General features: G+C 36.1%; 1 protein-coding gene across 1 annotated transcript in view; it reads right to left on the bottom strand.

Moving 5' to 3' along the window:
• The window catches only part of ADGRB3 (adhesion G protein-coupled receptor B3), a 923,209-nt gene that overhangs the window by 442,825 nt on the left and 452,934 nt on the right, over positions 1–27,450 (bottom strand). The window contains exons 7-9 of the mRNA XM_060189990.1: positions 24,404–24,505; positions 23,936–24,042; positions 4,848–5,042 (exon numbers count right to left, since the gene is read on the bottom strand). Of these exons, the coding sequence (XP_060045973.1) occupies positions 4,848–5,042; positions 23,936–24,042; positions 24,404–24,505 (404 nt within the window). The remainder of the gene's footprint in view (positions 1–4,847; positions 5,043–23,935; positions 24,043–24,403; positions 24,506–27,450) is intronic.

Genomic DNA, 27,450 nt, shown 5'->3' on the forward strand with positions numbered 1-27,450 from the left:
ATATCTAAAGTTCTTGCCCTCTCATGTATTTTCTTCTTACTGTTACAGTTCAGTTCTCAGTATGTCTAATATACTTAGAAGTACAAAAAAAAGACTGTACTTAAATCCCCTTTTTAAATTACAATAGCATAGCCTCATACATTAGTTATATTTTTCTCTTCAGTGATTAATAGCAGTTGACTGTAGAGCCCACCTTTTACTTTAATGTTGAATTATAATACTAGCAATAAATATGCTAGGGGCATATTTATTGTACCGAGTCATGCCTACATAGTATCAAATGCAAGGACCCACTCAAGGATCCTGGTTCCCCACCTGCAGGGAGGCCGCTTCACATGTGGTAAAGCAGAACTGCAAGTGTCTGCCTTTCTCTCTCTCATTCCATCTTCCCCTCCACTCTCTATCTTCTCCTCCCTTCTCAATTTCCCTCTGTTATATATTTTTAAAAGTTGAATAAATTAGCACGAGAGCAGTGGATTTGTAGTATCAGCACGAAGCCCCAGCAGTAACCCTGGAGGGACGAACACACATACACACAGACACACACACACACACACAAACATATTATTTATTAACCTGTATTATTTCGTAGCCATTCACCAATTCTGAAAAAAAAATAAGTTACCACCAACTTTAATTATTTGTGGATTCTGAAGCTACAAATATCACTAGTTGCCAAAATTGGTTTGTAACTCTAAATCAAAACTCATGGCACTTTTGTAACTATTTATGAACATGCACAGAGTAGCGACATTTTTAATTCACCCCAATAATCATGATAATAGCTGAGGCACAACTTGCATGCCCTTACTGCATGCTTCAGTTTATTTACTATAAACATATATCCTTTCATGGTCTACTTAATGCTTATTTTTTCCCACATTTTTGGCACAATAAGTTGTTAATGTCAATATGTAAAATGGCTTCCAATACAGTGCACAAAGACTATCTAGTATTCTTAAGCTGAAGAGAGCTTTGGTACTTACAAAATAAATACTTAGTTTGGAGACATTTTAATTTGATGGCTGTGCATTCAGCACTAATAAACAACAATATGTACAAGTTTCAAAAGATCAGAAAATTAGGAAGAAATTAAACTATGCCTGAGATTTGACAAGACATTTGAAAAAAAATTTTTTTCTTGTTCTGTAAGGAGTTCCCATAATATTAGAGCTGAAGCAAAACCGTAAGATTTGGAAAATAACTTGTCTGAATGTAAAGAACTTCAAGAATATCTGTCCTCTCAGTTTCCTAAAGTAAAAATGTCACTATGCTTTATCATGCCAAAACATAAGAGAATACTTTATTTTTCTTCTGATTTAAATAATGTGTAGATATTTTATTACACTTTCAATAGTATTTCAAAAATAAATCTTCAGTGAATTCATCATAACTAATATTTTAAACATAAAATATCTTGACAGAGGTACATTTAAAATGATGCAATGTCTCACTCTCACTTGGATGGATAATGTGATGCTTTGACATATACAAGACCCAGGTTTGAGCCTGGCTTCTACCACACTTTAGTGCTGTATTTCTCTGTCTCTATCTGAAAAAAAGAAACCATTATGAAACACTGGAATGATCTCTCTCTTGATCTCTCTCTCTCTCTCTCTCTCTTCCTCTCTCTACTAAATGGATTTCTTTAATCTTCCTTTGGTTTTTCCATAGTTAAGTAAAGGAAGAATATGTTCAGTGGCACCGCAGATAAATTTTTTTAAAGTAAATAATAAATTTAGTTGTACTTGAATATTAAATTTGTTGCTATTTTAGCAAACATTCATTGGATACTGGTCATAGTATAAATTCTATGCAGAATCTTATTTGGGGCAGGGGGAGCTAGAGTTTAGCTGGGATCCATACTTGGATCAGAAAAAAAAATTCTCCTTTTTGGGGGCTGGGCAGTGGCTTACCTGGGTAAGTACAGATAATATTAGGCACAAGTATACTCAGGACCCAGGTTAGAGCCCCACTCCCCACCTGCAGGGGAAATACTTCAGGGGCAGTGAATCAGGTCCATCTTTCTCTCCCACTCTCTATCTCCCACTCCCACCTCAATTTCTCTCTATGCTGTTGAATTAAAAAAGGGGGGTGGGGGAAGGCTACCAGAAGTGGTGGACTCGTAATGTCAGCACCAAGCCACAGCTACTGGAGACAAGAAAAAAATAATAATTCTCCTTTTTCAAATCTTTACTAATCAGTGTTAGTAATACAAAATATTTAGTGATGTTGGATAGAAAGAGTTGGGTGCAGAGCCCCAGAGCTGCAAGAAATTACTTTAGAAGACCGAGATAAGGCTTGGTCAGCCCAAACCATAAAGGAAGCAAAAATACAGAGTCGACAATATATATTACATTAAGTTAGCAAGAAGTAATTGGTTTGGCTTGTGAAGAGGAAGAGTACTCTATGCAATCTGGAAAGGTAGTTTTAACCTCCATATTGTGGTCTATAATAAAGACCAGGATAAAGGTATTGGACTGTCCTTCAGGACAGCTTGGAGAGACCCAATGAAAAAAATTAGACTTAGAAGAGACAATATGATGGCTAATTTGGATGTAGACAAAGCCATGAAGAAGGATAAGATGAAAGAGAACTTGAAATAATGTAGGCTGAGGTCACTAGATGCTATATTGGGGTACTGATGATGGGAAGAGAGAAGAAAGAATTAGTGGAAGAGTCACTGCATAGACCAACAGACCATCAGAAAAAGAAGAAAACCAATTTCAGCCTAGTGACTACTAAATCTACAAAGAGAAGTAGAATATGAAAGAAAAGTAGGAATTCAAGATGGATTTAATTTATACCATATTAACACTGATTTTCTTTGCAATCATAAATGCCTAGAGTCTTTGGCGATAAAGAATTAAAGTATAAAGTATCATAAGGATATAAATCAGATATAATAAAATAATAACAATAAGTGTATGTAAGAAAGATTTGTGCACAGTGTTTGTGGGCAGTAAAATAAAAGGGGTGCAAACTTCTGTCATTTCGGGGAAGAGTCATTTTCAGATGAATCATGGAGCTTGCTGGTCTGACATTCAGATGGAATTGCTAATGTTGTACTGGAATTTTGGCAGACAGGGATGCAAAAAGAAGAAATTCTATAAGAGGAAAATATTTTAGTTATCTGCAAAAATCAATAGGGAGAAATAGTAAATGCAGTTCATGTCTGTGAGTGTTTTTAGAGGATTCTAAAGAGCTTAGAATTTCATATACATTTGTAGAATTACTGATATTGCAGAACAGAAATGGAAGAACCTACTTATGACTTCTGAAATGACAACAAAATCATCAATTAAATTCTCCTATTTAAATCAAAGCAGTTAATGTCTGTAACTAAACCTTTGGTTAAATTAGTTGTTCATTGAGTCAATGTGTTCTAATTAGCAGCTCAATCAAATATGTTTCAATAATAGCCTGAGAATCTTAATCTATTGAACTTTAGCACTTAATGGTGAAGTTCAATATTTTTAGGAATGAGAAGGAGCCACAAACTATATGGTTTTCAGTGCAACACTTTGTTTGATGTTCCAACTGCCAACACAAATACCTAAGGCTGAAATTACAAATTACATTTTTTATCAAGGACTTTACATGTTATTCTTTAACATAAATGCTAACAAGTAGAAGTTTTTCAGAAATGCAGGGGAATATATTTGATGTACTTCACCAAGTTAATAAAATTAGATTTTTTTTTATTCTTTGTAAGAAAAAAAATCTGGTGAAAGCCAGTTATTTTTACAATTAAAAAACGAGTCCCTGGACACTGGTGATATAATATAGACTATAGCTCCAATAATTCTCATAGCAGCTACTTCCAGTCACAGAGACATATAATTTAAATAATACATGTATCTCTATTTTAAAAGAGTATAAATATTTTTATGAATGATACCATAATTTCAAAAAGTCATATACTCTTCTCTCCATAGTTGACTAAAACAAAACAAAATCATCCTCTACATTTATGAGATGAGATTCAAATAAAGCTCACAAATTAAGAATAAACTAAACAGAGAAAAAAAAAAAACTACCTGCTCTGGGAGTTTTGCCAAACCTCTGTTTTAATGAACTATGTGCTGAAATACAACATTATACTGGAGATATCAACTTATCATTGGCAGGAGTAAATTTTAGCTTACAACACAAAAGTAGTTAATTTGAAATGCAAACTGGAATTGCACTGAATATGCTTTATTTGCCATTTAACGAGCTTTGCTTTAATAGCAAAGGCGATACTGAAATTAGCAAAGTACTTAAAGTTTATTAAGAAAATAAGCGATTCTGCGATAAGAAAAAAACTGTTCTGAGAAGCTCTTGAGTTCCTTATTTTCATATCCAGAGAAGTTCTCTATTTTCCTGATATTTTCAGACAACTTTTCCACAAGATTATATATGACTTCCCCTTGCTAATGGTAATACCCCAAACAAAACTTAAGCTGTGTCTTCTTTGCATGTTATAGTTAATGTGTTTTCATTATGCTTAAGGTAGTCTCCTATGGCAAGATGGTGATATAAAATGTGGGCCTAAAATATCCATGGTATAACCTTGAGCTTCCAGTAGTGCTTTCTCATCTGAGGGCTCAAAGCACTTCACACACATTCTCATCCAGTATTTCCTTGAGGTGTACTCTGTGCATTTTATAGTTGAGGAGAAGAATGACTAAGGGGATGGAGGTCATTTCCAGAACTCACACTAAACACAACCTAGATGACTTTTCGCACAGGAGAGGCTGTTCACTACTTCTAAACTTGGCTGCCTCTAAGATCACTGCATCATCTACTAATACTCCAAGTTGAATGTGGAACAGTTTCTTTCCTTTATGGGTTGTCTCCCTTACCTGGACACCATCTGATGCAGGGATGTAACTTGCCCTTTTAAATGTGTCTGTCACATTTCTGAGGATTTCCACAGACATCAGGAGATCACCTGCATAGAAGTTTTTCCTCTGAGTTAAATCCAGCAGTGTCTTCGTCACCTGGGACATTCCATCACCTGCTAACATCCGTTGTCCCTTAGCAAGGTGCTCTTTAATCTGTGGTGGTCAAAGGGATAGAATAAATATCAGGATCTTCCTAAATATTTCTCTACATATCTTCATTAAACACATGTTTAAGTTTTATAGTCAGTTTTCAGTCAGTATTGAAACATCTGGGAGGATTTCACACTGCACCACTGTGCATATACTACATAGGATGCAAACATCAATAAGTGTATACACTTTAAAAGACTTGGATTATTTTCCTTCTCATGTTTTTCAGGATATACAATTCAACACACTGGGGAAAGTGTTATTAATTTGTGTTTATTTTTGTTAGTATTTATATTAGTGATTTAATAATGGTTTACAGGAGGGCAGGCAGTGGTGCGTGACAGTAAGCACACAGTACAAAGCATGAGATCCTTTACAAGGATTCCAGTTTGAGCACCCAGCTCCCCACCTATAGGGGGGTTGCTTCACAATTGGTGAAGGTCAATAAGTGTTTATCTTTCTCCCTCTATATTATTCCCTCCCCTCTTAATTTCTCTCTGTCCTATCAACAAAAAAAAAAATGGTCACAGGAGCAGTTGATTCCTATTGCAGGCACTGAGCCCCAGCAATAACTCTGGTGGCAAATAATAATAGTGTATTACAAGATTATAAGATTACAGAGTTGTAGTTCCACATCACACTCTGCCAAAGTTTTATGGCCCTCAGCCACACCTCAACATTAGCCACCATAGTCTTCGTAGAGTTTAAGAGATAGTTTGGCTAGTTTCCTTTTCACAAGCTCAGGTGTTTTGATTCATTATATTTTAAATATCAGAGAAAACTATTTGGTAGTTGTCTTTCACCTTCTTATTTATTTATGAAGCATAACTTAGGTGACTATGCTTAACAAAGTAATTTAGAAATAAAACAAAAAATTACATGGGGCCAAGTGGTGGTGCACCTGATGAATACACACATTACAATGTTCAGGGGCCCAGGTTCAAACACCTAGTCTCCACCTGCAGGGGGAAAGCTTCATGAGTGGTATATTGCTGCAAATGTCTCTATTTTCTCTCCTTCTCTCTTATCTCTCTATTTCCACTTCTCTGTCTCTGTAAGAAAAGGAAGGAAAGAAGGAAGGAAGGAAGGAAGGAAGGAAGGAAGGAAAGAAAGAAAGAAAGAAAGAAAGAAAGAAAGAAAGAAAGAGAAGGAAAAGAGAAAGGAAAGGAGAATGGAAGGAAGGAATGAAGGAAGGAAGGAAAAAGAAAGGAGGGAAGAAAAAAATAAAGAGAAAAGAAAGCCACCAGGAGTAGTGAGATCTTCAATATAGGTACCAAGACCCAATGATAACCCAGCAAAAACTAAAAAAAATATATGATAAAATAAAAATTAGAGTACATTTTTGCAAATGGAAAACATGGAAACTGTTCATTAAGATGTCATGGGAAATAAACATGTTTCAAGATAACTTTTTTGTTTAAAAATTGAGCTTAAAAGAGACACCACAAAGTACCTAATCAAATAGTTTCTACTTAGACCTAGGACACCCTCCTCACCTATTTCCTATTTCACTTCCCTCAATCACTCCAAAGCTAACCTTGTCAGACAAAGTAAGGATTACAAAAGCTGGATAAGGCCAAGAGACTGGCATACTTTAAAATGACTCTTTGGTTACTACCAGGCTACCCCATTATCTGGGGCCCTAGTCAAGGAGTCCTGGGATTCTCACACAGACATGATGGGTCTAGACCTCTAACAGCTCCCTAATTAATAATGGTAGGGGATGTTCCATTCTCCAAAGGGAGATTGGACAACACACTCTACCTACTACCCAAAGAAGATGGGTCCTGAAATTAGTGCAGTCTGGAATGTTCCTAGCTATGACAATAGAATGTGAGCCCAGATCTACAGGGATACAGAGGTTACATAGGCTCCTGTGCTGAATATGAGCCCCAAAACAAACTGGTGGGGTTTATAGTTTGTACTATTTATATACTTTCCCAATATTTGGGAGCTACTCTCTTCCCTGATCCAGCTTTCTAGTCTTATTTTCCAACTATGAAACCATCTTCCCAGACAATAACCTGGGTCCACCTGCATATTAGATGTCAGGCTCTGGCAAAAACTAGTAAAGTTATGGGCCTTATGGAATATACCTAAAACAGACCTACTATCTTTTTCCAAAACAGACCCCAAATTTCCATCCACAATAGTCTTGCCTTTAGGTTCATGATTAGTCAACAATTTGTTCTGCTTTATATCTTAAATCTTTTTCAGCCACCAGGTTCCAGATAATACCATGATACCAACTTGACTTCCTTGGGCAGAGGACCCCACCATGTGTCTTGGAGCCCCACTTTCCCAGATCCCTACCCCACTAGGGAAAAAAAGAGGCAGGCTGGGAGTATAGATCAACCTGCCAACACCCATGTTCAGCAGTGAAGCAGTTACAGAAGCCAGATTTTCCACCTTCTGTATCCCACAATGCTCCTGGGTCCATACTCCCAGAGGGATAAAGAACAGGGAAGCTATCAAGGGAGGTTTTGGGTATGGAACTCTGGGGGTGGGCAATGTGTGGAAATGTAACCCTCTTATCCTATGATCTTGTCAATGTTTCCATTTTATAAATAAAAAAATAGTAATAATTGATCCTAATAATTTTTGCCACATATCTTAAAATAAGTATATCTGTATAGCAGTAAAAAAATTTATAAGGGCATTTTAGGTTAATAAAATATTTAGAGGTTTACTATACATGACAATAAGCTAGATTACTTTTGCTTTATTTAAAAATGAAAAAGAAAGCTTCAAAACTTCTAGCTAAGTCTTCATTATCAGAATGTCAGAATGGACCACTGGGACTGAGGGGATAGCATAGTGGGTATGAAAATTTCATGTCTGAGGCTCTGAGATCCCCAGTTCAATTCCCCACAATAACACAAGTCAGAGTTGAGCTGATGGTAGCTTAAAAAAAACAGATTTAAAATTCAAATTAGTTTACTGCCCAGAGAGATTTATTTAAATTTTCAGATTTCATTACAGTGCACAAGGAACCCGGTTCAAGTCCCTGGTCACCACCTACAGAAGAAACAGCTTCATGCGTGGTCAAGTGCTGCATTTGTTTCTGTCTCTCTCCCTATCTCTCCCCCTCTCCTTTTAATTTCTCTCTGTCCCTATCAAAAAATAATAATAATGGGATTTTAGCTTTATTTATTTACTTACTCAATTGATAGTATACTCTGTTTGTTTTATTCCCATAGTATTTGAGAAATATGGGCCAGGAAAAGGAGGGAAAAAAATCCCATAAACAACTGAGCAACAGAAAAACAAATAGGAACAACTGCATAGATATACTCGTGAATTTCATTAAACACCAGAAGAAGAGTTACCAATAATAATGCAGCAAATAAAATAATTGCTATGTCTTACAGCATATAGGAAAGGGTCCTGCTTTAGAATTGTCTGTGAATTTTACTTAGACTACATTCTGGAGACTTCCAGTACCATTTCTATTATTCACTGTGATTTAGTATCTCTGGTGTCTGATTATTCTCAACAACATTAAGTATATTCCTCTCTCAAGGCCTTTGCATTTGTCTTTCCTTTTGCGGCAAGTAGTATTTACAGTGGTTCATTTCATTTTATGTTACTTCCTCAGAAAGACTTAGCTCCCTATCTAAAAATGATACGCCTTATTTATTTATTTTTATATTATATTAGGGAAATGTTGATTTACAAGACAATTGTCACATAGATACAATTTCTCATCTTTCTGTGATAGGTGTCTGCACACCGGTCCCCCTACCAACTGAGATCCTCTTACACTATTGTGCACTGGGTCCCAAGGATGTTTTTAATTCTTAACCATGGTAAAAGGTTCATCATGCTGAGTTTTACCTGCCATTGTGCCAACTGTCTTTTGGCTTATTCATGTTTTGTCTTCTTTTTTTAAATTTTTTAATCTTTATTTATTTTATAGAGACAGGCAGAAACTGAGAAGAAGGGGGAGGTAGAGAGAGATGACAGAGAGACACCTGCAGCACTGTTTCACCACTTGTGAAGCTTTCCCCCTGCAGGTGGGGACCGGGGTCTCAAACCTGGGTCCTTGTGCACTATAAAATGTGCACTCAACCAGGTGCACTACCACCTGCCCCCCATGTTTTGTCTTATTTTTTATGTGTGTTTCTTTTAAGATTTATATGTTTAATTTTAAGAAAGAGAGAGAAATTAGGATACCACTTAGCTCTAGTATAAGCTGGGGATTGACCCTTGGACATCTGGAGTTTAAAGCACATAAATTCCAGTTAATTGAGCTACATTCCCTATTCTGTATTACTCTTCAGTATATAAGTACTGTGAACCAAGAAACATTGTGCATTTGTTTTCTGCTGTAATCAAAATTCCTAGTGGACTTAACTAAAAGTTAGTGAATGAAGGAGTCACTTCCTCCTGTGCTCATGGTTCACACTAGATGATGGTTCTTACTTGCTCATTATTATAGTTCATAGAAAACACTAACATTAAAGATGGTAAGTTAGTGCAGTATGTGGTATATTGACACATATCTGGGAACATGTGAAACTGTATGTCCATGACAACAATCTTGTAAATGAATATTTCTCTAATAAAATTAACTAAAAAAAAAATCAAAAAGTAACATTAGTATAAAATAGCACGAGGCAAATTGTCTATCAGGACTTTAAAGTGTAGCTTCCGAACCTGAAAATATTAAATAGGTAGAATCCAAAGAAAGTTTTAGAGGGTGCTGGGTAGTTAAGCACACATGGTACAAAGCACAAGGACCCAGGTTTGAGCCCCAGACCCCTACCTACAGGAGGGAAGCTACACAAGTGGCGAAACAGGTATGCAGGTGTCTATCTTTCTTCCTCCTTTTCTATTTCCCCCTCCTTTCTCAATTTATCTCGGTTCTATGCAATAAAATGAAAAACAAAAACAAAAACATGGCCACCAGGAACAGTGGATTTGTAATGCTGTCAAAGCACCAAGTCTCAGCAATAACCCGAAGCAAAAAAAAAAAGTTTTTTAAAGAGAAATGAAATTAATAGAGTCTGACCTGAAAAATCACATAAAATACAGTCTTCAGTTTTTTGCTGGCAATGAAATCACAGCTGTGATATTCAAAGCTACAGAGGATTTCAATGGTTCTCAGTCAGGAATAGAAAGCAGCAATGATTGCCAAGGTAAACATGGTTTGACTACATTGAAAGCAGTTCTGAGTCTACCACTTTGGCAATACATACATAACACCTGTGAGTGGTCTAACACGCTCAGCTCTAAAGTAGCTTTCCCTCTATGTAAAAACATCATGACACCGACTTCAATTTTGGAAAACAAAATTTTTAGTTGTGTTTTGTAATGAAAATAATACAGAAGGCACAAGATAGTTTAACTAATTAGACACAAAGGCAATCTTATATACATAGGTCAGCATCAAATGAGGCATGAATCAGTAGTAAATTAACATTGGGGCCATCTGACAGCTGCCTGGTGGGTTTATTAGAAATTGTTCTTAATCCAGATCTTCATAGGCATGTGATGTGCCCTCTCACAATTCACTCTGATTACCATCCTTCCTGTGGTTGTCAGGGGAAGTGGACTGCACTCACAACAAACACCTTGAAATATCTATACACACTAGTATAGACTATATTATTTGACACATATAGGCTAGGAGGATAGTTGAGTACACTAAACTTACATGCTTTAGGTACCAGAGGCTCCAGGTTCAAAATCCCCAACATATGTCAAAGTTGAGCAGTGTTCAAAATAGGGGTTGCTATTATGTCTTTTATTGAAATACAAACTTTAATTTCTGTTTCCTTTGAACCAATATCTATATTGCTTCTCTTCAAAATAAAAATCAGAAGTAGGAAGTTTGAGTTGAACCCCACTGCTCTTTCAGTTGCAAATTAAACTTAAAGACTGCCTCCTAAGACTTCTCTTAGAATTTGCACTATTATATTAAATTCAGAGTAGCTGGAGTATAAAAACTGGATTTGAATTGTGGTTATACATAGAACTGTTGCAAAATTCATAGGACCAATTCTCTGTACAAAGAAGCAAATGTTATCACATAGTTGTTAAAAATGGGTTAATATAAAAAGAGAGATTTAAAGTGGATATTTAATGGCTATTTCCTCTTCTGTTCCCATTTTGTTTTCACCAGTCCTTCTACATACTGGTCATGTAATGCTCCTCATTTACATCTTTTTTACTTATGAGCAAGAGACAACTCTTGGGGCATGTTTCACTACCTCTAGTAAAATTCTTCAAATAACAGTCTCTTATTTAGGATTCCTGAGTTGTTACCTGTGGAAAACTACTCCATTTTCCACATCTATAAATATCTCGCCACTCTGCTAAGTAATAAAAAAAGGACTTCCATATAGATAAAATGCAATTTTCAAACTTAGATTTATAAACTCATCCAAATCTACCATGCCATTCTTTTATTTCACTATTTCATTTCAGCATTTTGATTATCAGTTATATCAGTCTTAATCTTCCATTTTTATTGCTATTTAGCAATTTACTCAAACTTGATTGTGAATTCATCAATATAGTCACTGATTATGATTGATCTGAAGCTAAGTAGTACTTGAAAAAATTTATTTAGAAAATATTGTTTCCCAAGACATTTACTGTCACAGCAAAGTGATTTCACATCTCCCTAATATAAGCATGAACACACCTCACCCACTACCATAGGGGGGAAAATATCTCTCCTGAGAAATGTTTATTGACTAATCTGTCTATTTGCTATTTCTTCTTGTACACTGTATCTTGAATTCTATTCTTGTTCTAGAATATATTTCCTTTTCTCTGATCTTTATGCAATTAATTACTTTAGGAAGGTCTGTGAATAGTAACTTTTCAACCTTTGACATATTTATAAATATATGTAATCACTTTCAACCAATCTTTTAGGTAGGAATGTTTTTAATTTCCCCCTAGAATTTTCATGTGATTCTAGTGACTTATTGCAAGTGCAAAATTTTCTGTCTGTGGCCATGGATGCAGGTTAGAGCTCGGGAACAGGACTTATATGTATGAGCCCTTGTGCTAGATCTCTGACACTGCATATGAAAGAATGGTGTTTGGTTCTCTCTCTCTCATTCTAATAAATTGAATCTTGTTGTTGTTATCACTGGAACTTTCCTGCTCCAGGGTGACTATTGATTTTTATGAGACATACAAAGACAAAGAGAGAGAGACTACTCAGCACCGGCATAAACTGGGGATTAAATTTAGAACTTCTGGAATATCAAGCATACAAATCCTGTGTTCTAACGTACTGAGCTACATTCCCTGTCCTGTATAAATCTTCAGTATAAGATTCCTGTAAGAAAAGAGACACTGTCTACTGGTATACCATTGTCTAGAAGATTTACTAAAAATATTGAACTATTTAATTAGATAAGAAGGTCTTTCTTTTTTATAGAGGCTGAGGGATAGAGAAGAAAGAGACAGAGAAGGGAAGAGACAAGGGGAGAAATATATCACAGTATTAAACTTTTCCTTAGGAAGTGAAGATTAGACTCAAATGTGTGTTGCTGGGATGACAATGTAGGTATCCTCCCAGGTAAGGAATCTGGCTGGCCTGAAAGTATCTTAACATGCTGCAGTTTATGCAAAAGTATAATATAATCTGTGAAGGGTCACTTGGTCCATCTCACTGCTCCACTACTGCGGTATTTAAAAAATGGACTACTATTTTCCACCTCTCCCCAGATCCTTCAGTTAAATTGTTCTCTATCCTATCTCCTTATTTTCAAATGCCTGCAATCATGATATGATTTCTCCTTTCAAGCCTCACAGAAGTATTCTTGCTTTATTTCACATTACTGTAGGGGTTTTTGTTTTTATTTTATACTTTCTACTAAACCATAAACCCCTCAAGCATCAATAATTCCTTATTCGTCTTTGTTTTCTAATGTAATGTCTACTACACTGTCTTTCAAAGTCCATTCATTTTTTTTTTCCACAAAATTACACTAAAGTATTTTCTTTCTCCTTCTATGAATTATCCTCATCAGAAGATAAGGTAAAACTATAGCAGCCTATGATTATTCAAAACAAATACATATGTAATAATTGGAGAGCTTTTACATTTACAGATAGAATTGCTTTATAAAAGATACACAATATAAACAAGAAATAAATTCAGAAATGTTAACCATTTTCAGTTATTGCTGTAATTTCTGCCTTTAAAAAAACAATGATTCAGCATCTACTGTCTATCATATGACAAGGAAGGGCAATTTGTTTTACATAAACTAGTTTATTTCTTTATTTGAATTTTAAAATGATCATTGAAGGTGACATAGTTACCACACTTTTGTTGTTGTTGCCACTGGGTTAATTGTTGGGGCTTTGTGCCTACACAATGCATTACTACTAACAACAATTTTTCTCTATTTTTTTTTTATAGAAGCTGAGAGAGGGAGAGACAGAAACAAAGAGAAAGAGAGCCACCACTGTATTACTCCATTATTCATGAAGCTTCCCCCTTGCAGGTGCTTCCATGTGGTAGACACTTATAGTGGCTAGTCATATATTTCAGAACTGTACAGTTTCCACATTGTACTGAGATCTGAGCTTAGGAGTCTGATTACAGAGTTCTTGCTCTTAAAAACCATATACTATCGGGAGTCGGGCTGTAGTACAGCAGGCTAAGCGCAGGTGGCGCAAAGCACAAAGACCAGCATAAGGATCCCAGTTCGAACCCCGGCTCCCCACCTGCAGGGGAGTTGCTTCACAGGCGGTGAAGCAGGTCTGCAGGTGTCTATCTTTCTCTCCTCCTCTCTGTCTTCCCCTCCCTCTCTCCATTTCTCTCTGTCCTATCCAACAACAACAACAACAATAATAAATACAACAATAAAACAACAAGGGCAACAAAAGGGAAAAAATAAATAAAAAAAAATAAAAAAAAAACCATATACTATCGACCCGTTAATGTCCATGTTCAATGGGGAAGCAATTAGAGAAGCCAGACCTTCCACCTTCTGCACCCCATAATGAGCCTGGGCCATACTCCCAGAAGGATAAAGAATAAGAAAGCTATCAGGGGAGAGGATGGAATACGAAGTTCTGGTGGTGGGAACTGTGTGGAGTTGGGGTTACCCCTCTTATCCTATGGTCTTTGCCAGTATTTTCTTTTTATTAGTAAAAATTTTTTTAAAAAAACATATACTTAACTCAGGTTGTATACTTTGATTTTGTTAGAAGCTATCAAAATGCATAAATATTTAGAAATAATTCCCAGTCATGTACAAACAATTAAGGTGAGTTTGTTGCTGTTGTTGTTGTTTTTATTTTTTAATGAATAATGCAAAAGAGAAGCAAAGCACTTGGAGAAAGTTGCCAGTTTGCTGAGGTATTCCATATTATTTGAAAAGTGGTCATTATTTAGGGAAATAATATATAAATCTATCTGCCAATATTCACAAAAGATCTTGTGGGCAATTTGATTTAAGTGAAACAAAAAGCTACCAAAAATACATAAAATATGCTAGTACCTTTAAATTGTATTAAGATTCTCTTAATTAAGTTATTAGAGTAATTCAAAAAAGGTTTTTATCTTAATTCATCTTTAAAATATAATTATCAGTGATTGCAGCACTTTTTGAACATTTTTGTTTCAAAGGACAAGTCACAAAATTTTCTATGTCATTCACATTTAATACTGTTGACAAGATCAACAGTGGAAGAAAAAAAAACTGAACTTTAACAATAGTTGCTTTTTATACTTCTGGATTAAGCCTTCTTGCTCTTTAGAGAAAGAGATATGCTAAGGGTCATGGTATAAAGAGTAGGTGTGTTTCTGAAATAACCTTATTCTTTTACTCCTTATGCCTCCTACTGTCAGCCACACTTGTCTCTTTTGTGTGAATCCTAAAAAAGGTTTTATCATAGTCACTCTGTGCAAATGACACACTTTAAACATCATATATTTATATATTATTTCCAGCTCTCAACTCCTACAGTCCATCTGTAAGGTATATTAAAGGTTCTCACAGCTCTAAGTGGCTTCAATTATCAAAAGATTATTATACAAAAAGCTTTCTCTTTATAAAGCAATAATCTAAAAATATACCGTCTTCAGTTCATAACTGTCATTTTCTGAGACCAAATGCACTCTTTACATGATGGTATTAAATTATTTACAGATCTGTCTAGTGTCTCCAGGAAAGTCAGAGACCATTTTGTATGGGGAAGAAAGTATATACTTTGTTCTAATATCCATATAGTTCTTAATTTTTTTTTTCTACAGTAGATAGAAAGAGTTTGTTTTCATCTTATATTTGTCCTAAACTTAGGAGAATTTTTTGTCATCACTGAGGTTTCTCCACTCTAAGTTTGACTTTCCTCTCCTCTCCTCTCCTCTCCTCTCCTCTCCTCTCCTCTCCTCTCCTCTCCTCTCCTCTCTTCTCTCCTTTCTTTTCCTTCCTCTTTTCTTTTGTACTCATGCAGAAACAGAGACAAAGAGGTGCAGAGATAGTGAAAGAAGTCACAACACTGAAGATTCCTACAATACAGTGGGAGTTGGGTTTGAACCTGGATCTCACACATGGCAAAGCAGTGCACTATCCAGATGAACTGTTTTACTAACCTAAAAAACAAAACAAAAAACAGTTTTGTCTAAATACAGCATGATAGGAAGATTTAGTTTAGACTTTCCTGCAAACACTGTATACATATCAGAACCCAGGATGACTGGCACTTGACCAGAGGAACTTAGGGCATCACTATTCCTTAACCCTGAAGAGAAAGACATGCCATTAATTTGAGAACTGCAATGTCTTGTTGAAACGTGGCCCAGAAAAATGCAGAGGAAACTCATATAAAGAAAACTGTTCTGCCCTCTCATCTCTTTCTCCCTACCTCTATCTTAAGGCCCAGTCCATAAAGAAAAAGAAAACCAAAGTATAGACTGTGTAAGTTTCTCTGTACAGCTTAGAAATTTCAAAATAAGAACGAGAGGGAAGTTTACCTATGAAGTTAAAAAAAAAACTAGAAAAACTCTCGTCTCATCTGAAACTCTCTCACACATGTAACAAATAAAATAAACCTTCTAAGTGTACTGGCAATGGCACTCTCAGACCAACAATGAAATAAATTATTTCCGTATGTAACCATTTGAGGAGGACTAGTCACTAGGAAACACCCAATATCGAAAATGGATGGAGAAGCAGTTTTCTAAAGCACCCAGGAGAGGGAAATCAACTATCATCCACTAAAATTGTGCCTGCGATGCTATGAAGCTACTACTACTCATTTCATCTCTTTGTATTCAGCCAACAAAACTTCAACTTGAGCTAAAATCTACCTCATTGATTCTTAAAATATAATATACAAAATAATCACAAATGGAACTTTTTAAAATGAGTATTTTGATGAAGTATGTTTGAAACAATGTCAATGATTCTACATTTCTAATAAAATCTCGGTGCTTAAAAAAAAAAAAATCGGGAGTCGGGCTGTAGCGCAGCGGGTTAAGTGCAGGTGGCTCAAAGCACAAGGACCGGCATAAGGATCCCGGTTCAAACCCCGGATCCCCACCTGCAGGGGAGTCGCTTCATAGGTGGTGAAGCAGGTCTGCAGGTGTCTATCTTTCTCTCCTCCTCTCTGTCTTCCCCTTCTCTCTCCATTTCTCTCTGTCCTATCCGACAACGACAACAACAATAATAACTACAACAATAAAACAACAAGGGCAACTAAAGGGACTAAATAAATAAAATAAATATTAAAAAAAAAATCTTGGTGCTTCTGTGACTGACCCTGTTCTTTGAAAAGCATTTTGGCACTATCAGATAGATGCTTTCTTTGTATGTGTAACTAACTTTACTGAAGAAAAGTCACATTAAACTGAGTACCTATACTATAATTTTTCTTTTTTCAATTTTTTTTCCCTTTTGTTGCCCTTGTTTTATTGTTGTAGTTATTATTGTTGTTGTCGTTGTTGGATAGGACAGAGAGAAATGGAGAGAGGAGGGGAAGACAGAGAGGAGGAGAGAAAGATAGACACCTGCAGACCTGCTTCACCGCCTGTGAAGCGACTCCCCTGCAGGTGGCGAGCCGGGGTTCGAACCGGGATCCTTATGCCGGTCCTTGTGCTTTGCGTCTCCTGCGCTCAACCCGCTGCGCTACAGCCCGACTCCCTTTTCAATTTTTTTAAGCAGAGCATTGCTCAGCACTGGTTTACAGTGGTGTGGGGGGGATTAAACCTGGGACTTTGGAGCCTCAGGCATGAGAAAATCTTTGCATAACCATTATGCTATCTACCCCCAACCTATACTGTAATTTTTTTCCATGTCAAACTCCAGTACAATATAACTTTTGGCAATTCTGAGATCCACCTGACCCAAGCTATTCATTATCCTTCTTCATTTTATAAAATGGTATTTTTAAGAGAAAAATGTAATCAGCCTTAATAAAGGGCACCATGATCTCTCATGAATTAGCTGCAACAAGTTTCACAGTGTCTACTTTCGGTCACCTAACCATCTATTCTCCCTATCAAGACATTTGCTGTATTTGAAGTTTCTTCAGGCAGAAAGCTAGAACATTGAGCAGGAGTTTTATCAAGGACAGAAATAAAGATTCTGCACTTTCTCAGGGATGATGGGATAGTCGCCATGAGCTCTTTATTGAATATATCTCAGACATATACTAAAGGAAGGAAGACTAAGCATTTGACTTATTAAAACTGTAAAGCAATTTTGGCCCAGCTCAGTCCTCAAATATACTAAAGTATCAGTCCCCCACTGTTTGAATAACCAAGGGAGGGGGATGAGTTTTTGGTGGGTGTCAACACTGACTAGAGTTCTTACATATGTTTTACACAATGTCTAGCAGTCAAGAAAATATTTCTTTCATATGCTAGATAATGCCACTTAGAAAACAAAATAAGCTGGTTCAAAGACTATCCTAACAACATATTTTGCTGACAAAGAATTTTAAAATATTTTGGCTAAAATGTTAAGAAAAATAACAGGAGAAAAATAACAGACAAAACAGTACAGTTTTGTGGAACACAGCCATGTTTACTTATTGTTTATGGATATTCTTCTGCTACAAGGGTGAAGTTTCAGCAAAGATCATATGGAGTGTAAAATCTAAAACAGTTGCTATCTTCTTGAGATGTATTGTAAACTCTGAAATATTAATTGCTTCATATAATAAAATTTAAATATTTATTTATCTATTTTATTTGACAAGATAAAGAGAAATTGGGAGGGAAAAGGGAGATAGAGATGGTGAGGGAGAGATACCTGAAGCAATCTTCACCGCTTGTGACTCTCACCCCTACAGGTTGGATCTGGGAATTCGAATCCAGATTTTTGTGCATGGTAACATGTGTGCTCTATTGGTTGTATCACGGTCTAGCTCCTATAGTACAATTCAATTAACATACTCCTGGGCCAGGGATATATTACAATGGTTAGGCAAAAGACTTCCAGGCCTGAGCCTCTAAAGTCCTAGGTTCAATTCCCAGTACCACCATAAGTGCTGAACAGTGCTCTGATAAAATAAATAAACACCAAGCAAACAAATAACACATTCTTTCCAAATACATACACACATCTTTTCCTCCATCAACTCTAACTAGTTGGCCTTCAGTAAATGTCATTATCATTTGCTGCACACAGTGAACACACACTTTTACTCAGGGTAACATGTTAAAAACTTTGGAAATACGGAGTTGACATAAGATCTCAAAAGTTTAACATGTGGTCTTGAATAAAATTAAGAGGCTTATGTTCACTTTGGAAGAAGTAATGTTCTTCAACATTTCTTTGGGACTGTTGAGTTTTATAATGAGTATCTCAGCTCTAGAAGTGTGACAGTGTGTGACAAATTATTGAAATTCGACAGCAAGAATAAAAAGGCAGTCATGGACTGGCAATTTAGCTTACCTCAAGGAGGGTGCCTGCTTTGCTGTGTGTGATCTAGGTTTGAGCCCAGCCCCCACTGTACTAAGGGAACTTCAGTGTTGTATCTTCCTTCCTGCACACCCATCTCTATCTGCCTTAGGTAGTAAAGATACTTTGATGACCCCTTCACAAAACAAGAATGGTGGTGGGAATGGTGGAATTATACCCCTGGTATCTAATAATTTTGTAAATCAATATTACATCACTAATGATATATATGAGAGAGAGAGAGAGAGAGAGAGAGAGAGGTGTTGAGAGGTCATTGGGGCTCCATGCAGGGTTGTGGAGGAAAATTTCAGTTGGTGGTGGGAATGATGCACAGATATCTATCACAGGTAGATAAGGAAGTGTATTCATGTGAAAACAACTGTGTTGATAATTGGTAATTGGTATCTGGCCCTCAGTAAAGTGATCTGGAGAAGAAAAAAATGAGTGTCAATCATTTCTCAATAAAACTGGAAATAAAGAACTCCTGTGTAATTATAAAGATTAACAATTACTAAGAAACTACTGATATAGAGCCAGCAAAATATTTCACGTGGATAGTGTATAAACCAGGTTTGAGCCCAGTTACTGACCATTGAAGAAAGATTTAGTGCTATGGTAACTTTCACTCCCCCTTCCCCCATTTCTGTCTAAGAAAGAAGATATGAAGAAGTAAAGAAGGGAGGGAGGGAAGGAGGGAGGGAAGTGAGAATAGGAGGAAGGAAGGAAGGAAAGAAGGAAGTTAGGAAAGAGGAGGGTTGCAGTCACATCTGGTTGAATGACAAGGACCCAGGCTTAAGGCCCCAGTCTCCACTACAAGGGGAAAGCTTCATAAGTGACAAAGAAGTGTTGCAGGTGTCTGTCTTTCTCTCTGTTTCCCTTTTCCTTCTCAATTTCTTCTGTCCTATCTAATAGAAAAAGAAAATTATAAAAAAAAAAAAAAAAGGTAATGACCTATATTCCTGTAAAAGTCCATATAGCTTGTCATGTTCTAGGCTTATTACAAAAAGTTTGTAGAATAGGTAAGTTACTCTCCGGCTTACTCATCTCCCACTTAATTGGCGAATATTTCAAAATTAAAATCATCTGCTGAATGGATACAGGCAGTGGTGCACCTGGTTAAGGGCACACATTATAGTGCACAAGGACCCAGGTTCAAGTTTGTGGTATCTACCTACAGGGAAAAAACTTCAAATGGTATCTCTCTGTCTCTTTCCCTCTCTATTTCCCTCTTCTTCTCAGGTTATCTCTGTCTCTATCCAATAATATATATTTAAATCATTGGCTAATTCCCATGGCTAACTGGACCATAGTACTGATTTGTTATTTAATAATTAAAATTTCATACTTTTTGGTTCAATAAATATTGCATATAAATACAATCTGTGATGACTGCTGCTTATTTCCTTCCCCATAGATAAACTTTAGTTTTCAACATCCATGTCCAGAATAGAAGCAATTACAGAAGCTAGACCTTGAGAACCCATAAAGAATGTTGGTCCATACACCCAGAGGGATAAAGAAATTCCCCAGAACCCTGCCCTGCTAGGGAAAGAGAGAGACAGGCTCAGAGTATGGATTGACCTGTCAACACACAAGTTTAGCGGGGAAGCAATTACAGAAGCCAGACCTTCCACCTTCTGTACCCCATAACATCCCTTGGTCCATGCTCCCAGAGGGATAAAAGAATAGGAAAGCTATCAGGGGAGAGGAGGAGATATGGAGTTTTGGTGGTGGGAATTGTGAAGTTGTACTCTTCTTATCCTATGTTTTTGTTTTTTTTTTCAATGTTTCCCTTTTATAAATACAAATAAAAAAAAAAGAATAGAGAAGTTTCCAATGGAAGGAATGGGACACAGAACTCTGGTGGTGGGAACTATATAGAATTACACCTCTGTTATCTTATAATCTTGTTAATCATTGTAAATCACTAATAAAAAATTTTAAAATAAACTTAATTATTAAAATGTATTCACTTCTTTTAGGCAATATGCTAAACATTTGTGAATCAATGAAAGCAAAGATCAAAATGTATATGTCAGGACAATCATTGCTATGGAGTAAAATTCACCTGATTGTTACAAAGTATGGAAAAACTATAGTTAACCTACTATCCTCTCTTCTCTCCTTCTGTATCTTTCTGCAAATAGAATAATCATAAAATTTGAGGAAAACAGAAAAACAAAATCTCTCAACCTGGAGTCAAACTCAACATATCTTCTATAAAGCTGAGATTTTGATATTATTTCAATATCCATATTATTTTTTTGTTAAATGAAGTTTTAAAAATGAAAACAGAGGTTTGAAGAAGCAACAACTAAAATAGAATACTCACACTATGATATTTCATATTTTTAGGTGCAGGGACTTCCTGTTAGAACAATACTTAACATTTCTTTTTTACTATTTTCTTTATAGAGATAGAGAGCTTTAATCAGGCTTGAATTTGGGTGACATGCATGGCAAAGAAGTACACTATCCAAGGGTGTTATTTTGCAGGATGATCTTTGACAGTTCTGAGTCCCTTACTAATCACTACTCTCCAGGAAGAAAGAATCATTCATCTATCTAAGGAAGTTTGGGGAAAGTATTAGTATGTTTGTTTCAACTTGATTTGCTTTTGCTTTATGACTATAACCTGAAGATGGTAAAATTCTGCCAGAATTGTATGGAGACTGACATTTCAGGTGTGTGTGTGTATGTGTCTGAGAGAGACAGAGACAGAGACAAAAGGAGAGAGGCAGAAAAAGAGAGTAGAAGTTTCTTTGCCTATGGTTGTCCAGATGTATCAAAAGCAAGGTGACATGTGCCATTTAAGGCCAGTCTGTGTGCATGATAAGACACATCTTCAACCAGGTCTGCTATTCTCCAGTTACACATATTTGTCTAATTAAGTAAATATATGTTATATTAAAAGATAGACACCTGAAGACCTGTTTTACTGCACGTGAGGCATGTCCCCCACCCACCCCCCCGCAGGTGGGGAGCAGGGACTTAAACCCAGGTCATCAAGTCAGTCCTTGTGCTTAGTATTATGTGAGCTTAGCCATGTGCGCCACCTCCTGACCCTCCATTTTCAATATCTGAAAACAAGATACTGTGTTCTATGCTTAACATATCAAATAGTATTTTTTATTTTTTTTACTAGAGCTTCTGGTGGTACTGAAGTTTGAACCTGGAACCTTTGATACCACAGGTCTTTCTGCATAAACATTATGCTATCTCCCCAGACATAAAATGAGTAATTTAGTCAATATTTATTTTGGTACACAGAGCCTTACTTCTGCCATTTAAAGGTTCAGTGAGGGTGGGGGAGATAACACAATGATTATGCAAAGAGACTCCAATGCCTGAGGCTCTGAAGTCCCAGGTTCAATCTCCCCCTTTCCCCACCCCCACAACCATATGCCATAGCTGAGCAGTGCTCTGGTAAAAAAAAATAAAATAACAATCAATGAAATCAAACATCTTTCATTCTCTGCTTAAATATATGTGTCTCTGTGTAATCAGCAAATATAGGCATGGATACCAATACTTATGTGTATTTATAAACAGATACATATAGATACATATATATAATAACAAAAATAAGACTCTATATAGTTTAATATCTATCAGTTTAACTACTGATCTGGTCAGTATACATCATTTGCTTTTTATATTTTTTAAATGTACTTTTTTCTTTTTGTAATAAATATTAATTCTTATCACGGAAAGGCTCAGTGGCAGCACTATGAATCCACTTCTCCTGGCAGTCATATTTTTCTTTTCTTTTTTTCCCCTTGCTATTTCTTTTTTTTTTTTTTGGGGGGGGGATTGGACAAAGAGAAATTGAGAGAGGACAGGGAGATAGAGAAGAGAAAGGGAGACACCTGACACCTGTAGTTTGTTTCACTGCTTGTGAAGCAGAATCCTTGCAGATGGGGAGCCACGGTTCAAACCTGGGTCCTTGCTCTTGGTAATATATGTGATTTTACACCACTACCTGACCCCCACCCCAAACTAATTTTCTATCTACAAACAAGAATGTCTTTGAGGGTCTTTCTTTCTTTCTCTCTCTTTCTCCCTTTCTTTTTAAAGAATTGTACATATTTGTGAGCTACAATAAAACAATTAAAAGAAAACAGAAGTAACAATGAATCTTAATGGTTCTTAACTAGGCATTACTCCTGCCAGAATTCAACTTGCCAGTTGGCTCCTGCTTGTATTTTGTTTTCAACCTCACAATGTTTATTCATGTATGGAGTTTCCTCTTGCCTGTCAGAATAAAACAAGTTTCTGATAATGACAATGACTTGCACTTGTAAAATACCCAGCAAAATTAAACTGTGCTCAAAATTTTCATACCTCATACTCTGTGAATAATGCAATGCTGTGTGGGAAAATAGGCTATTTTTGAAAAAATTGGCCCATGTAATCTTTTGCAGTAATTAATTTTCTTTGGTGCAATAACACTGTCATTTTTTCATGTCATAATGTCAAAATGCAATAAGACAATTTATTCTTAAGTTGCAAATCTCTATCATTTCCTAGGTAATAGAATGTTAAAGAATTCAATTTTAAAGTTTTTGATACTTTAAAATAAATCTTGTAAACTATTTGGCATATATCTGTGCCAACTATGATACAATACTTAACTCTTAAAGGTAAAATAATAACAGGTTTTTGCATGTCTTTTCCCCCTTAAACAATAAAGTCATTCATTTAAATAGAAGAATATATTAGAAGAAGATGGAGGAGGATGAGGAAGAGGAGGAAGAGAAGAAGAAGAAGAAGAAAGAGAAGGAGGAGGAGGAGGAGGAAGAGGAGGAGGAGAGAAAATCAAACCCTAGGAACAAGAAAATTTAGCACTGATTTCTAAAAATGAGCTATCTATCACATTTCTTTTCCTTCAGGCATTTTCTTTTTCAGCAATTTCACTCATTTGATTGTATAGCAGAAGGTTAAATTCTCACACAGTGATCATTAGCAAGAAATAAACAGAGCAAGTACTAAAGCTGGCTTTGCACCTACTGAATGCTGCAAGTGTCTGTACTCATTTGATATGCATCTTGCAAAGCTCGGCTGTTCCCAGAAGGCTACTCCATGAAGACTGAGAGAGCAGCGTCTGCTAGTGGTGCCTGTGAGTCACAAAGAACAGAGAGAAGCTTTATAATAGGAACACTAGCAGGTCTCACCTAACTGGGAGGCAAGCTAAAAAACCTGGATTTGCATATATTCTTGTTTTTAAAAGGCATGCCTATGAAAAATTTGTAGTGCATAATAGTCACACGGAGAAACAATTGCATCAGCAACATTTCCTAGGTCTCCTCATTGGCTCTATTTAAAAAAAAAAAACACTTTACTAACATTATTTCATTATTGGTTATTGGACAGGTACTTTATGGATATAGGCCAAAAACATGGTTACATAAGCAAACATAGCATGCTATTTCCAAATGGCAATTCTCATTTGGGCTCTGGTGGGTCACCTTACTTTACCTGTGGCATTCAGTGGGCACTGATTGAATGCCAAGTCACCTGCTGCCGTCCTTTTCCACACCATCGACATCAGATAATCCTCTGAACATATTTCATAAGGTGCTGCAATTCAATACAGAGAGACTTGAATGCCAGCCGTTTTTTTTAATTTAATATCTGTGATAAGCAGTCCTTAAATGCATCTAACTGCAGAGCTTTCATTTTCTTTAAGGTATAGTTATCACTGAAATATTAGAGATGTCTTTAAAACAACAACAAAGTTCCCCTGCATTATCTTTAAAAAAATCATCATAGAATATAGATTCTTTTTAAAGTACTTCCTGTGTAAACACTTCTAAAAAATGTCATTTGCATGTGCCAAAAATGTCAGCATACAATCCAAAAATTTTTCTCACACAAGTAATACTTGGAAATCCTATACATAAACTGATTTCCAATCAATTGAAAGTCATATCAGATTATTAACTGTAGGCCACATGTAAAGTCAAATAGATATGAAAGGTGAATATATGTATAATTATTTATTTATACAATAGCAATGATGGCAATCACACTACAGCAGATAACAAGCCATTTCAACATCTTTAGCCTAGTTTGTTTTGAAAGCTAAATTTCATTACCAAAAAAAGAAAGACAAAAAGAAATTCAAGAATACTAAATATGCCAGAAATATTTGAATGAGTCAAATAATTCATGAAATAACAAATTATTTTTATACTGTGCTAAACCTGACACTGTGCTCCTAGAAAGAATGTTATTAGTCACTTTTCTAGACACATCTACTGTTATGTGTTCAAACAACATTGGTATTTACGTGTTCACTACTTGCCTAGGATTATGCTATTTTCTCATTTTTGCATCCTCTACCTACTGGTATGTCTGGAACACAAAAAATTTCAGTGTAAAATAGAAATAAAAAATTCATAATTGGTTAGATAAATATCTCTAAGCAAATACGTAATAATCTGAAAACAAAAAAGTACCTAACATATAAATAAAGCTCAGTTCCCGAGATAAAGCTCTATCTTGAGGGACAACATATCATTTGATCCAAGCTAACCATAATTTAATTGATGGTAATTCTACTTCTGAATTCATGAATGAATTAGGATAATTTATAGTTATTAGTCAGTAAAGAATGCAAAGTATAGCACTGCAATCTTGAAATCATAATTTATTTTTAATATCTAGGGTCAAATGAATGGATTAAACATATGGGCATTTTAGACCTAGATGTGACATCTGAAGAGCATCAATTCTAGTTACATTTAAAGAAATGTATTATCTTTATTTATTTATTGGATAGAGACAGCCAGAAATTGAGAGGAAGGGGAAGCTGGAGAGGGAAAGATACAGAGAAACACCTGCAGTCCTGCTTCACCACTTGTGAAACTATACCACTCAAACTTTATAATCTTATAAACCATTATTAAATATAATAATAATAACATCAGAAAAGACCCTGAGAATATCAAGAACACAAGGATAAACTGTTAGATTGAATTCAAAGGAGAAACTAACTATAAGAGGAGAGGATTAGATAGGGAAAAAAACATATAACCAGGCACTCTCCACATTTTCACTCTCGGAGTCAAGTCCTACCCTTCTGGTCATTTCCAACCTTCAGAGCTCTTACAAAGAGTAAAAGAGTTGAGGGTTGAGGTAATGGTTGACGAAGTTCCCTCTTAAGATCTGTGCATTGCTAATTCTGTTCTTGGGGTAGAAGTAATGAGTGGCACCATTATAAATCAAGAATATTAAAATATTTCTTTAGCATATCCTTGTTTTTCCCTAGAATAGGGCTTAGCATACGTTAGGTGCACAAATGAACCAATATGCTTGTTCTTCTGAACCAAACAGCCCAGGATAAGCCACTGTGTAAGCATTAAAAAATTATCAAGTACAAAGAAAGAAAAATATAATATCATGAAGAAAATATTGGGAAATAAAATATAGGTAGAGTGATTTTGAGATGTCATTGGAACTACAAGTAAAATACCCACTTAGCAATTGGATATATCAATCAAAATACCAAGAAAGACATCTGAATCAAAGATACATACATGCAGCCAATTCATAGCTGGAGTATTTGTTGAGGTTTAACAGCATCATAGTAAGTAAGATGGTGGGGATGCGAACTAACTCATTACATTCTTAGTGTGGCTCCAATATCTACTAACTTTTCTCTTTCCTCACCTTCCCTTCACTGACATTAATCTGGGCACCATCTAACTTTGAGTTTTCCTTATCATTGACTCATCTCTGGGTTTTGCCTTTTCTTCCTGCTTGCCACCTCTCCTCTCAGGAGATGCTTCTTTGGACCTCTAGGCTCCCTTGCCAGAGGCTGGATGTGGCAGCAGGACTGGGAGCAGAAGCTGATAGGGCACTGAGCAGACACAAAGAAAGAAGTGACTCTCAGCACACCAACTTCTCTGACCAATGTTGGATTGACTGGCTGCTGCACCCCTAATTTATTTCTGTGCTGCTTTTGTTTTTGCTATATTGGAGAAGGGTGTTCTTTACCTTCTATGTTAACTTGCGATGTATCTGTTTTTGTGATGGTGAAAAACAGCATGGATTGCCCAGCCGCTAGATGTCTCACAGAATAATAATGGAACACACAGTATTTAGATGCCTAATGAAGCTTTCATGGAGGAGGAAGAGACCAAAGAATTAACCATACATTACTTGAGTATAATTATGATAAGCACTACACAGAGAATGTATAGAGAGTTGTTTCAATTTAAAAGTTTAAGAACAAAAGAAGGCTTCCCAGAGTAAGTGACACTTAACATTAGTAGTATGAGGAACTCAAGGAAGAGAGAACAATTTGTAAAGAGACACTGAGCTCTGAAAGCCAGTGGAAAGAGAGAAATGTTATCTACCTACCTACTTACCTACCTACCTCCCTACCTACCTCATGACAATTGGAGGGTAGTGGGTTAGAGAAGTAGTCGAGAATAGCACATGCATATCCTCATAATGAGTTCAAAAGCATGAATTTAAAGAAATGGGGGAGCAGTAGGTAGGATAAGACCACCAGAGAG

This window comes from Erinaceus europaeus, chromosome 4 (assembly GCF_950295315.1).
Source record: "Erinaceus europaeus chromosome 4, mEriEur2.1, whole genome shotgun sequence".
NCBI lineage: Eukaryota > Metazoa > Chordata > Mammalia > Eulipotyphla > Erinaceidae > Erinaceus > Erinaceus europaeus.